The sequence below is a fragment of the Emys orbicularis genome, chromosome 2, assembly GCF_028017835.1.
Source record: "Emys orbicularis isolate rEmyOrb1 chromosome 2, rEmyOrb1.hap1, whole genome shotgun sequence".
Taxonomy (NCBI): Eukaryota; Metazoa; Chordata; order Testudines; family Emydidae; genus Emys; species Emys orbicularis.
Genome location: NC_088684.1, coordinates 14,375,059 through 14,389,262, shown reverse-complemented (window position 1 = coordinate 14,389,262; position 14,204 = coordinate 14,375,059). Strand labels below are relative to the sequence as shown.

General features: G+C 39.1%; 1 protein-coding gene across 1 annotated transcript in view; it reads left to right on the top strand.

Annotated features, from left to right (window-relative positions):
* Nucleotides 1-14,204, top strand: part of KHDRBS3 (KH RNA binding domain containing, signal transduction associated 3) — a 222,333-nt gene that overhangs the window by 56,291 nt on the left and 151,838 nt on the right. Inside the window, exon 2 of the mRNA XM_065399700.1 lies at nt 11,065-11,183. Within this exon, the coding sequence (XP_065255772.1) occupies nt 11,065-11,183 (119 nt within the window). The remainder of the gene's footprint in view (nt 1-11,064; nt 11,184-14,204) is intronic.

The following is a 14,204-nucleotide window of genomic DNA, read 5'->3' as shown; positions in this document are numbered from 1 at the left end:
CCTAGTTTAAAGCCCTCCTCACTAGGTTAGCCAGTTTGTATGCAAAGATGTTCTTCCCCTTCCATGATAGCAGTCCTCCTTCCCTGAACAATATCCTGTGGTCCAGGAAGCCGAAGTCCTCCAGGTGACACCATCTTCACTGTCAGGCATTCACCTCCAGGAAACTGACTCCTCATAGGACTTGAAAATTGGATCCATTGTGTCCTGATCTGAGCTTGCCCTACAGCCCTAGTGGAGTGCTTGTCCGCTGTAGTACAGTTCACAGCTTCAGCATTTTAAGAGTCAGTGGCATTCTCAGAATTGGTCCCACATCCTTACTGATGGCCCTTCTGGATTCCTTGGGGCTCCCTTCCACAAGCCAGTATCAATCAGGCATTGGCAGCATTTAAAGGAAGGTCACCATCTTGTTACACTTTGATTTGTCATAGCGGTTAGTTGAATTTCTAGCTATAATCTTTAATAGAGACATTTTTGTCTTGTCAGCTCTTAGATCCTTTATCGCATCTGGTCTTTTATATAGAGCTTCCATTGAAGTCAATGATGGGTGTATAAAGAATGCAGGCGTGGGCTCTTCTTTGTTTACTTCTGTCTGAAATAGAAACAGTTGCACTTATTTATATAAATATAAGATGGTTGGCTGGATTTAGCACAGTGTCAAGTGAAAGTTTTCTGAACTTGAAGGCAGATAAAACTGCTATTTCCTTTGGTGGCTTCCAGACAAAGATACATATTGTTTGTTGCTGATCTTGCTTCCTTTAAATATTCTCTCTAGTGAATTTGTTTCAGTTCTAAACTGTAGTGTAAAAAATGATACAAAACAGTATCTTCCCTGTGGTTATACTAAGGCCACAATCCTGCAAACATTTAATTATGTGCGTAATTATGTGCTCTGTGTGTAGCATGGGTTCTCAAACTGGGGGTTGTGACCTCTCAGGGAGTCACAAGGCTGCCAGCATTTATAATAGTGCTAAATATTTTTTAAAGTGTTTAATTTATAAGGGGGGGTCGCATTCAGAAGCTTGCAGTGTGAAAGGAGTCACCAATACAAAAGTTTGAGAACCACGGGTGTGCAGGCATATTGCAATCAGTTGCTTAACCTTTCTGCTAAAGTTAAAACTTTGAAAAAGGAGATCTAAGGACTGTCTATTCAGGGGAAACTTTCTAACAGGTTTAAAACTGATTCAGCTAACATGATTTTAAAATTGGTTAGAGCTAGTATAGACCCAGTTTAGTTGGCTTTCAGCAGCCTGACCTATGTTTATTGAACCAGTTTCAAATGATCCTAAGAATAAGGTGGTCTTGAATCTGGTGGGGGTGGGGAGGGCAGGGAAAGTGGATTTGGATGCCTTAAATCAATGTGGTATTATGAGACCATTATAACGCGTAGACTGTCGGTCCTTCATCAGTTGAGACTGAGCCAATCACAACACGTCTTCCAATCTTCTCTTGCTCTGGCCATCCTTCGTCATGCTTGTCCATATCTCCTTGTTAGGAAATCATCCCACCTCTTTGGAGGTTGACCGCGTCGCCATTTCTGTTCTCGCGCATACCACTCGGATATAGCTGCGGTCCATCTGTTGTCGCTGAGTCGGGCCACATGTCCTGCCCACCACATTTTGCTGAACCTGCTTTCAACAACGTCTTGCACTCCAGACTGCTGCCTAATTATCTCGTTGGGGATGTGATCACAGCGCAAAATGCCCCAAAATATTCGTTCCATCACCCTCTGTGTGACAGACAGTTGCTGTTCTTCAATCTTTGTCAGCGACCGTGTTTCGCTGCCATATAACATAGCTGGAAGCACGGTCGAGTTGAAAAGATTCGCACGAGTTGTTTTGCTGATCTTTCCTTGGAGGATGTCCTTGTTGTCATTGATATTGCTGTTTGATACTCCCCTCCGAATCCCCAGAAAGAAAGGTGTGAAACAAGGAGATACAGTTTCACCAAAATTATTCACAGCCTGTCTTGAATTGGTTTTTCGACGAGCAGACTTGAAAGGTGGGATTAATATCAACGGCAAGCAGCTAAACCATCTCAGGTTCGCAGATGATATAGTGCTGATAGCCGAAAATACAGCCCAGCTTGAGAGAATGCTTAAAGAACTGAACGCAAAAAGTAGTCAAGTCGGATTAAAAATGAATTGGTCGAAAACAAAATACATGAAATCAGATATTCTGCCGAGAACCCAAATAACTCTTGGAGGAGAGCAGATCCAAGAGGTTGATAAATACGTTTATTTGGGCCAGGAAGTCAACATGCGCCACAATCAGAAAGGCGAACTGTCGCACAGAAAAAAAGCTGGATGGTGGGCATTCAGTGACATCGAGGACCATTCTAATATCTTTGTTAAAACTAACTTAAGTCCCACATTTATATTATATATATAAAATCACTCGGGTATTAATTGTAAAGTGCTTTGGGGTCAGTGGACAGAAGATATTTTAAAAAGTACTTATTTTGTTTCTGGATCTGATCCTGAAGTGCTGAAATGTGGGACTGGACCAATTAATAGTTATAATTGTCACTCAAATTACATTTTTTTCAGTATTTCCTTAAACTGTTGACTATCCTATACTCTCTTGTCCATTTTAGAGTGTTTAGTCAGGTCCATTGCTGTAATTTGTTAACAAACTTTCAGTCATTTCCTTTTAGAAGCTCTGAATTCACACTATTTTTTTAAAAAAAGAGTACTAGCCCTGCTGACTTTTTACATTATGTAAAGTGGTTAGGTTTTGTGCAATAGAAGTTTGTTGAAGAGTCTTGTATTTTATGGCCACTGTACCTGTTGTTTGAAAATAATAGTGATGTGGTTTCTTTTTTCCAGGCTTGCAGATACAAAACTTGTTCTCACAATTATTTTTGTTATTCATAATTGAGCTGTAACCACAGCACCGGTAGTTTTAGAAAACCTAGACATAAGTCTCTTGTGAAGCTCACACTGATTCACATCTTACCAATGTCCAGCAGCAAGTATTGTTATGCTTTTTCATGTAAGAGAGCAGAGTTGGCAATTGCATGTATTCAGCATCTCATTAAGCCTAAAGGCTCTTTCTGGTAACTAAGATGAATACAGCACATATATATGGTTGTTGAACAAATGTTAGAGAGACTGCATGAAAACTTCAGTTTATTGCTGTAAGAACATCCCTTTTAGATTAGGAGACACATTTTAGCTCTCACCCTTGCATTTGTCATGTTGAAACAAATAGTCCTCATGGTACTAGGGGCAGAAACATCTTTTGGATCTTGCTTAGGAGCTATAATATTATAAGTGAGTTGGAAAACATTGCATTGGGAATTCAGTTTTGTGCAATATTGTTTGACCAAACTGCCCACAAAAGAACAGAGTATAGCAATATCTACTTCAGATTTGAGTTTGACATTTTGGCCTCAGACTGAGGATGATGATGACAATTAAACAGATAAAGGCAGAGCATCATTTTTAATATTGCTTAGACTTTTAAGTATTGCATACCATTTAAATTGGAAATAACATGTCTGACTATTGTAGTTCTCTGATAGGAAGATTAATTCTAGTTTGAGATTAAAGTTAAAGAAGTCTACTTTGCCATTATCTAATATATTCAATAATGTTATATTGTGTCATATGGGTTAATCGGCAAGCAATCATTGCTTAGCCTTCTCTGCTGTGGATAAAAAAACACACATAATTATTCATTCAGCTGAATTCCTAGACTAATGCAAATGCTACATCTATGGCCTGAGAACATGGGATTTTAATCCCTTGGCATTATCAGAAGCCTTAATCACATGTTCATTTATTATTTCTGAACAAGGAGACTGCACTGTCACACAAAGCCGAGTAGTACAGAATGTAATCTTGGGATTAGGGAAAGGCAAATCCTCCTATCTGTTCGACCTTGAAAATCTGATTGGATTTGCTCTTGGACTGGCATAGTTTTCCCCAATTAAGTTAAGCTTGATATACATGAATGATATTTGTCAAATGAGTCTTGTATATCTTATGAGTGTATACTCTGATGCTAAAACTCTTGGTGTTCATGATTTTCTGAAAGGGTTTGGGAGTGGGAAGAAATGAACAGAAAGAGAAGAAAAGATAGAGGTAAAAATAAACTGGCTCTGGCATGCATAATAAAAATTTTGTCTATGTTTCTTTAGTGATACAACAGCCAACAGGACATTTTTTTTAATGCTCTTTCAGAATCAGATTCAATTTTATGATGTTAACATGAACTAGCACAACTCTTGGAACAGCAGTTTATTATTAATCTGTTAAAACAGAGCAATAGGAGAAGTCTTTCTTGGTTTGTTGTTCTTAGTACTAACATGGTGACTTTTGGGGGAAGGTTTACTATTACTGCAAGAAGAGTAATTCATTTTAGAAAAAACCTGACTATGGCAATTTTAAAAGAACATCTGTTATTTACCATCAAGTTATGAGTGGCCCTTTACGGGTTTACAAAATAGTTGTATTGAGGCTAAGAAAAAGCTTGAAAAACATTGGGAAAGCAGGACAGGTAGGATATGTCAAATGGCTGGTCAATAAAATGTACATTGATATGCCCTGCTCTGGACAGAAATGCTAATATTCAGACGAATCAATGAATTTATTTTTACTTATCTGTGACAGATCAAAATTAATTCAAAATATGTGTCATTGGTGAATAAATACAATATCTTAAAGCTACCTGTTTTTATAGCATTTTATGTCCCAGATAATACATATTTTTACTCGTATCAACTTAAATCTAATTTAGAAATTTAAAATATTTGAAGTAGAACTAATTACAATATAAATTACATGTCAACGAATATTAAGTGGATTGATTGTTGTTAAAGTGAGGTACTTAAGAATACTGAGTTAATATATATTCATTACTCTTCATTTTGTAGAGTAAAATCTCATTTTAAGAAAATACCATATTTTACACAGTGCTCATGACGGTAGGGAACTAATCCCAATGTCTGTTGAATAGCAAATATAGGTATTGTGGGAGCTTTTATTTTTACCTATCATCCAATGTACCTTAATTCTATAAGCAGCTCTTGGTCAGACTGCTGATTTCAGTTGTGTGATTTTTGTTGTTGTTTGCCATCAGTGTACATAAAAGCCTAGAGTGAACCAGCATTCATTGCAAAAGTAGATTTTAAAGTTTTAATACAAGTCCTTTCTGATTTGGTTTTGAACTAGTTAAATTTGCTTGTTGCCCTGGGAAAAAAGAATAAATCTCATGTCATCTGTTCAATTGGGTGCAACAGTGCATGACTTCAGCTTTAATTAGTAGAAGAAAACAAACCTCAGTTTTTATTTGTTTATGCTGAGATGAGTAACCTTTTTAATACCAGGAAAAACATGACTGTTTACAGGTTAGCTCACCTGCAGAGATAAACGTCAGATAAGTTAGGTTTACTAGAAAATAAATTATTCTATGAATTAAAGTATGTCTTTGAATGTGTTTCTTACATATCATCTATTAATACATCAGTTTCATAATCAGAAGTCACTGCAAATTTAACTTACTCCTGCACAGTACATGCCCAGACGTCTCAATTTTGAGTGGCGCTTTTATCTCAGTGAAACAAAAAAAACAAGTAAAAATGTACATTGGATACCTTTTGTTTTACTTACCAACTATAAGCAATTTCTAGTAAAAATTGTTATGCAAAGGAGGGGAAATAATCAAATCTGAGGTTTATATATTATTTCTATTATTGTAGTTAATTTGTTTCAGACACAGGCAATAAATGCATAGGCAAAAGATTATATTACAAACAATTAATATACAACGTGTTGTCATCTCTTTCATGAGATGTTATGTCAGTAAAATGGGACCAGTGTTGAATAACTGAAGTCTTTTAAATGATAAGAAAGCTTTGGGTTTGAGTCTGCAGTTTATGTATCTTTAGTATGTTGTCTTTGATGTTGCAATTAACACACACATGCCACACATTTCCTCCCACTTTTTCCATATTAAATATTGCAGAATTTATTTTAATTGAGTAAACAACCTCTTAAAAAGTTTTGTAATACTCTGACCTTATTAGCTGAGTGATATATAATGTAGATGATTATAATGAAATTTACCTTGCTTGGAACAAGGGCAGTATAGAGAGTACTACACTCGGCATGTGAATCTGGAGATCAAAAGCTGTAAAAAGCAAAAGTTTTATAACTTTAAATGGATCATTAAACTTTAATCTTCCTATAACCTAAATTCCTCATTGTTGTATGCGCACTCTTGTCAATTTCACCTGAAAGTAAATTTCAAGGTAACTTTACATTTGACTCAATTGTCAAAATGCACTAGGTCTTTAAAAGTAAAGAGGTGGCCAATAGATATTTGTGACATCTAAAAATAGTTTTTTTTGTTTTGTTTTGTTTTGCATTTATTAACATTTTGGCTACTAAAATAAATTTTAAACTTTAGAAGCACACCCTACCAGAAATTTTTGTCTTCATTTGTGAATCATGTTTTTGTTTAATTTGTAAGATCACGATAAGAAATTAATATAGATAATAAGCATAAGAGTATTTATTTCCTACTTTGTGTATTTGCTATGTGAAAGTGTATTCTAAAAATAAAAAAGCAGAGTGAAATTTCAGTAGCGAAGAAAAATGTGAGCTGATTAATCTATTTTAGCTGTCCCTCAAATTTTATTGCAGTGATGAACGAGAATGACTCCTTCTAATTGTTTTTTTCTGTTAGCAGTAAAAGAGACAAATCACTCAAACAAATTAGTCTGTGAGACTGTACCTTGAAGACGCTCTGGTTCTCTTACTAGTTTTTTAAATAATTCAGAGTTTTGCGTTGACCCAAAGCAAAAATGTGAGGAATAAACAAGACTCTGATTCTGCATGACTGATGTCATTAGAAGCTTTGCTATTTAATTCAGTGAGTGTAGGGTCAAGCCTATATTGAATAAATGTTTAACAGGTCTTTTGATCCATTTTCTTCCTGTTGACAAACAAAAGTTATGGTAATGTCCATCAGTTTGCAGAGGGGTTAACTGACAAAGGCCCCTGATCCTTTAATATGACATCATGATGGAGGGTGACCCTATGCCTATATGGAGCACTCTAAAATCAGCTGGGCTCTGTGTGGGCACAGGACTCCACATCTGGTTAACATATTGCAGGATAAGGGTTTAGGGCTCTAGTACTGCAAAGATTTAAGCATATGCAAAGCTTTACACTTTGTTTGTTTTAAAGGAGACTGTGCTAAAGTAACGTGGAAAATGTAATGAGAGACCATAGATCTGGATGCGGAAATAACATCCTCAGGATGTTAAAAAACATGAAGAGTGAATGTGTTTCTAAGCATCATCCACAGGAATGTTACCATCTGTACATTAACTTCAATCCTAGACTTTTGGACTTGGCATGTAGTTATTTGTTTTGGTATTTTGTAGCTTTAAACATTGGAAAGATTGTTTTTACTTCATTTGGAGGTTAACAGTAATGTGTTTAAGTAGATGTCAAACCTATACAGTGGAGGATATGACTCCATTACAACTCTTGTTAAAATGTATGTTGGGAATAGAAAGTGGATTATGGAGGGAGAAGAGAATTAAACTTGAAATATATACAATATTGTAATGGGGCATTCACCTCAAGTATGCCCTAGCAGCTAGGTGTGGTGCTGTAACTGTTTCTCCTACTACTGGAGCCCCCTGTTGGTTGCCAACCTCACTAAGCATGTCTTCAGTGGTTCAGCCCTGTGGCCAAGTCACACCGTCAAAATGGAGCCCTTCTGGGGTAGCAAAGCATTTGCCAAACTGTCTTCACCAGGGTCTTCACCCCCTATCTTTGGGCCCTTTAAATCCAGCTCTTCTCTCATTCTTTTAATGGACCCTTGTCCCCTTCTTGGGGCTTAGGCCACTTTGCTAGTGGCTAGTGCAGGAACCTGGGTCCACCCGCTACTTCAAGTTCCACCCCAGGCAGACACACATAATGCTTCATTTAATTAGTTGCCGTTGCAGTCTCTGGGCCTCTTCCTACCTGGTCCCTTTACCTCTACCTGTTTACCTTAGGGTTAGTGTTCTCAGGTCCTCTCACTCCCAGATTTAGCGCAAACAGCCCATCAAGCTCTTCTGTCCAGAACGGAGCACCCTCCCTTGCTCCTCTAGCCCTAGCCAGGAACTGACCAGCTAAGGCCCTGCAGCTCCTTTTAGCTGAGCTTGCTGAGTTCTGATTGGCTGCTTCCACAAGGCCTCTCCGGGCAGGCCTGGAGGACCCACCTTTGCCACTCCTTTCTAGAGCAGGGTGTAGTAGCCATACGGTCAAGGTAGGTCCAGGTACACACCATCGCATATATATTTTACAAAAAATTAAAGCTTTTTAAAGAGTTTTCAAAGCAACTGTTTTGTGCTTAAGCTACAAGATTTAAGTTTTGTTGTTAATTCACGGGTTTTATAAAATCAAATAGAAATGTTCTCATGAACTCTTGAATTTTCAATGGATGCTTTCTTTTTATTTAAAACGTTCTCTTGAAGTTTTGGAACCTCAAACATGCAACAGCATAGGGCAAATGCGGGAGAACCCCCTAAAATGATAGTACAGACAGTTCATTGTCCAACCTGAGTAAACTATATAAAAAAGTCTCATAAATGATCCAGTGTGTAGTATAAATTATATTTTCTTAAATGTCAGTTGTAGTCCAAAGTGCTGATAGTAACAGATAAAGTATTTAAAAAAAATTCCTTGACTTTTTAAAGACACCATAATAGAGGCTCAACTTAAATGTATACCCCAATTTAAAAAAAACATAGTAAGAGAACCAAAAAAAGAGCCACCATGGTTAAACAACAAAGTAAAAGAAGCAGTGAGAGGCAAAAAGGCATACTTTAAAAAGTGGATGATAAATCCTAATGAGGAAAATAGAAAAGAACATAAACTCTGGCAAATGAAGTGTAAAAATATAATTAGAAAGACCAAAAAATAATTTGTAGAACAGCTAGCCAATGACTCAAAAAGTAATAGCAATTTTTTTTTAAAATACATCAGAAGCAGAAAGCCTGCTAAACAACCAGTGGGGCCACTGGACAATCGAGATGCTAAAGGAGCACTCAAAGATGGTAAGGCCGTTGCGGAGAAATTAAATGAATTCTTTGCATCGGTCTTCACTGTTGAGGATGTGAGGGAGAATCCCAAACCTGAGTCATTCTTTTTGGGTGACAGATCTGAGGAACTGTCCCAAATTGACGTGTCATTAGAGGAGGTTTTGGAACAAATTGATGAACTAAACAGTAATAAGAATCCAGGACCTGATGGTATTCACCCAAGAGCTCTGAAGGAACTCAAATGTGAAATTGCAGGACTACTAACTGTCATCTGTAACCTATCATTTAAATCAGCTTCTGTACCAAATGACTGGAGGATAGCTAATGTGATGCCATTTTTTCAAAAGGGCTCCAGAGGTGACCCTGGCAACTACAGGCCAGTAAGCCTCACTTCAGTACCGGGCAAATTGGTTGAAACTATTATAAAGAACAAAATTCTCAGACACATAGATGAACATAATTTGTTGGGAAATAGTCAACATGTTTTTTGTAAAGGGAAAACATGCCTCACCAATCTACTAGAATTCTTTGAGGGGGTCAACAAGCATGCAGACAAAGGAGATCCAGTGGATATAGTATATTTAGATTTTCCGAAAGCCTTTGACAGGGTCCCTCACCAAAGGCTCCTAAGCAAAATAAGCAGTCACAGGATAAGAGGGAAGGTTCTCTCATGGACTGGTAACTGGTTAAAAGATAGGAAACAAACGGTAGGAATAAATGGTCAGTTTTCAGAATGGAGAGGTAAATAATGGTGTCCTCCAGGGATCTGTACTGGGCCCAGTCCTATTTAACATATTCATAAACGATCTGGAAAAAGGGGTAAACAGTGAGATGGCAAAATTTGCAGATGATACAAAACTACTCAAGATAGTTAAGTCCCAGGCAGACTGCGAAGAGCTACAAAAGAATCTCACAAAACTGGGTGACTGGGCAACAAAATGGCAGATGAAATTTAATGTTGATAAATGCAAAGTAATGCACATTGGAAAACATAATCCTAACTATAGATATACAATGATGGGGTCTAAATTAGCTGTTACCACTCAAGAAAGAGATCTTGGTGTCATTGTGGATAGTTCTCTGAGAACATCCACTCAATGTGCAGCGGCCATCAAAAAAGTGAACAGAATGTTGGGAATCGTCAAGAAAGGGATAGATAATAAGACAGAAAATATCATATTGCCTCTATATAAATTCATGGTACGCCCACACCTTGAGTACTGCGTGCAGATGTGGTCGCCCCATCTCAAGAAAAGATATATTTGAATTGGAAAAGGTTCAGAAAAGGGCAACAAAAATTATTAGGGGTATGGAACGGCTTCCGTATGAGGTGAGATTAATAAGACTAGAACTTTTCAGCTTGGAAAAGAGGCGATTAAGGGGGGATATGATAGAGGTCTATAAAATCATGAGTGGTATAAAGAAAGTAAATAAGGAAGTGTTATTTACTCCTTCTCATAATACAAGAGCAAGGGGCCACCAAATGAAATTAATAGGTAGCAGGATTAAAACAAACACAAGAAAGTATTTTTTTCATGCAATGCACTGTGAACCTCTGGAACTCCTTGCCAGAGGGTGTTGTGAAGGCCAATACTATAACGGGGTTCAAAAGGGAGCTAGATAGATTCATGGAAGGTAGGTCCATCAATGGCTATTAGCCAGGATGGGCAGGAATTGTGTCCCTAGCCTCTGTTTGCCAGAAGCTGGGATTGGGTGACAGGGCATGGATCACTTGATGATAACCTGTCTGTTCATTCCCTTTGGGGCACCTGCTATTGGCCACGGTCAGAGGACAAGATACTGGGCTTGATGGACCTTTGGTCTGACCCAATATGGCCATTCTTATGTTCTTATGACTCAAATATGTAGTTGTAAATTGCATCCTAGGAGAGAAATCAATCTGTTTTACAAGTTACACACTGGTTTTGGAATTTATGCCGATATAAAAGTTATTCATTTACTTGAGAACATGATATCAAGTTTAAAAAAATCAGTAACAGATTTTTGTACTTTTCTTTACAGAAATTGAAAAATTCCAAAAAGGGGAAGGAAAGGAAGAAGAAAAGTATATTGATGTAGTGATAAATAAAAATATGAAGCTGGGGCAGAAAGTATTAATTCCAGTAAAACAATTCCCTAAGGTAAGTTAATTTGTCAGAAATTTAAAACTGGTTCTTTGTAAGAATGTGATAGCAAAATATATCCAGTTGTTTAAGCAACAAAAGATTGTTCTAAACCTAAAACAGTATTATCTACTATTGCTCATGCTATTCTTAATTTATTATATATAGTTCTGTCAAGGCTGTATCCCTACTTTGAACTTTAGGGTGCAAATGTAGGGGCCTGCATGAAAACTGCTAAGCTTATCTACCAGCTTAGCTCTGGTCCCGCTGCCACCATTCTCGATGGATTCCCTCCCTGGGAAGCCTTGAGAAACCTTTCAGCAATTCCCTGGTGAATACAGATCCAAACTGCTTGGATCTTAAACAAGGAGAGATTGACCCTTCCCCCCTCCTTCCTTTCACCAACTCCTGGTGAATACAGATCCAAACCCCCTTTGGATCTTAAAACAAGGAGAAATCAATCAGGTTCTTAAAAAGAAGGCTTTTAATTAAAGCAAAAGGTAAAAATCATCTCTGCAAAATCAGTATGGAAAATAACTTTACAGGGTAATCAAACTTAAAGAGCTCAGAGGAATCCCCTCTGTCTTAGGTTCAAAGTATAGCAAACAAGATAAGCACTCTGGTAAAAGGTACATTTACAAGTTGAGAAAACAAAGTAAATCTAAGACGCCTTTCCTGGCTTTTACTTACAATTTTGAAATAAGAGAGACTTGTTTAGAAAGATGGGGAGAACCTGGATTGATGTCTGGTCCCTCTCAGTCCCAAGAGCGAACAACCCCTTAAACAAAGGACACACACAAAAGCCTTTCCCCCCCCAAGATTTGAAAGTATCTTGTCCCCTTATTGGTCCTCTGGGTCAGGTGTCAGCCAGGTTACCCGAGCTTCTTAACCCTTTACAGGTAAAAGGATTTTAGAGTCTCTGACCAGGAGGGACTTTAGTACTGTACACAGTATGGCTGTCACCCTTCCCTTTATAGTTATGACACGCCCCCCAAATCACAGATAGTGTTGGACGTTCGGTTCCACACTGGCTGTGATTTCTTCCTGGAGTTCTAGGAGAAAACAGAGTTAACAAGACACATGTACCTTTAGACATACTACTGATTATATAAAAACTAACAATATGTTTCATTACAAGAACAATTGTTAACCAGTTAACTCTGGGAAACTTTCCCGGGAGAGTGCATCAGCCACTTTGTTAGAAGCTCCCGAAATGTGTTGTATTTCAAAATCAAAATCTTGGAGAGCTAAACTCCACCGAAGAAGTTTTTTGTTATTCCCCTTGGCGGTATGAAGCCACTGTAGCGCAGCATGGTCTGTTTGTAGTTGGAAGCGCCGTCCCCAAACATATGGGCGTAGCTTTTCCAGCGCGTACACAATGGCGTAGCATTCCTTTTCGCTGATTGACCAGTGGCTTTCCCTCTCAGACAGTTTCTTGCTGAGAAACACGACAGGATGGAATTCTTGATCTGGTCCTTCCTGCATTAAAACTGCTCCCACGCCTCACTCGGAAGCATCTGTGGTTACTAGGAACGGTTTGTCAAAGTCTGGGGCCCTTAGCACAGGGTCAGACATGAGTGTTGCCTTAAGCTGGTTAAAGGCCTTTTGACACTTATCAGTCCACTGAACTGCATTTGGCTGTTTCTTTCTGGTTAGGTCTGTCAGCGGGGCGGCGATTTGGCTGTAGTGTGGTACAAATCGCCTATGATATCCGGCCAAGCCTAAGAAGGATTGGACCTGTTTCTTTGACTTTGGAACCGGCCACTTTTGGATAGCATCCACTTTGGCCTGTAGGGGATTTATAGTTCCTTGACCGACCTGGTACCCCAGGTACGTCACTTTGTTTTGGCCTATTTGACACTTTTTAGCCTTAACAGTTAGTCCTGCCTGTTGGATGCGCTCGAAGACTTTTTTTAGGTGCTCCAGGTGTTCTGTCCATGAATTAGAAAAAATGGCCACATCATCGAGATAGGCAACGGCAGATTCTCCCAATCCCGCTAAGAGACCATCTACAAGTCTTTGGAAGGTGGCGGGTGCATTTCGCAACCCGAAAGGGAGTACATTGAATTCATACACCCCTGCCTGGGTGACGAAGGCGGACCTTTCCTTAGCGGGTTTATTTAGTGGTACTTGCCAGTACCCTTTGGTTAAGTCTAAAGTAGAGATGAATTGGGCATGTCCCAATTTTTCCAATAGCTCATCTGTGCGTGGCATTGGATAGTTGTCAGGACGAGTTACAGCATTTAGCTTACGGTAGTCCACGCAAAAGCGTATTTCCCCATCAGGTTTGGGAACTAGAACCACTGGAGATGCCCATGCACTGGTAGAGGGGCGGATTATACCCATCTGTAGCATGTCCTGGATCTCCCTTTGTATAGCCGCTTGGGCATGAGGTGACTCCCGGTAGGGTGGGGTTCTAATTGGGTGAGCATTACCTGTGTCAATGGAGTGGTATGCCCGTTCGGTCCGCCCTGGAGTGGCTGAGAAAATCGGTGCAAAGCTTGTGCACAGCTCCTTTATTTGCTGTCGCTGCAGACGTCCCAGGGTCGTGGAGAGGTTCACCTCTTCCACGCCACCATTCCTTTTTCCTTCATAGTAGACACCTGCAGGCCACTCCGCGTCATCAGTTTCCTGGGCTGTAAACTGGCAAACGTTTAATTCTCTAGAATAAAAGGGCTAAGAGAATTAACATGGTATACCTTAGGCTTTATGTTGGAGGTGGGGGAGGCTATGAGATAGTTAACAGCTCCTAGGCGCTCCTGGACCGTGAATGGTCCTTCCCACGACGCTTCCATTTTATGGGCCTGGAGCGCCTTTAAGACCATGACTTGGTCTCCTACTTTGAAGGACCGTTCTCTGGACTGTTTATCATACCAGGCCTTTTGCTCTTCCTGAGCATTCTTTAGGTTTTCTTTAGCAAGGGCTAAAGAGTGTCGGAGGGTGTTTTGTAGGTTGCTTACAAAGTCTAGAATGTTAGTTCCTGGAGAAGGCGTAAACCCCTCCCATTGCTGCTTCACCAACTGTAATGGCCCCTTAACC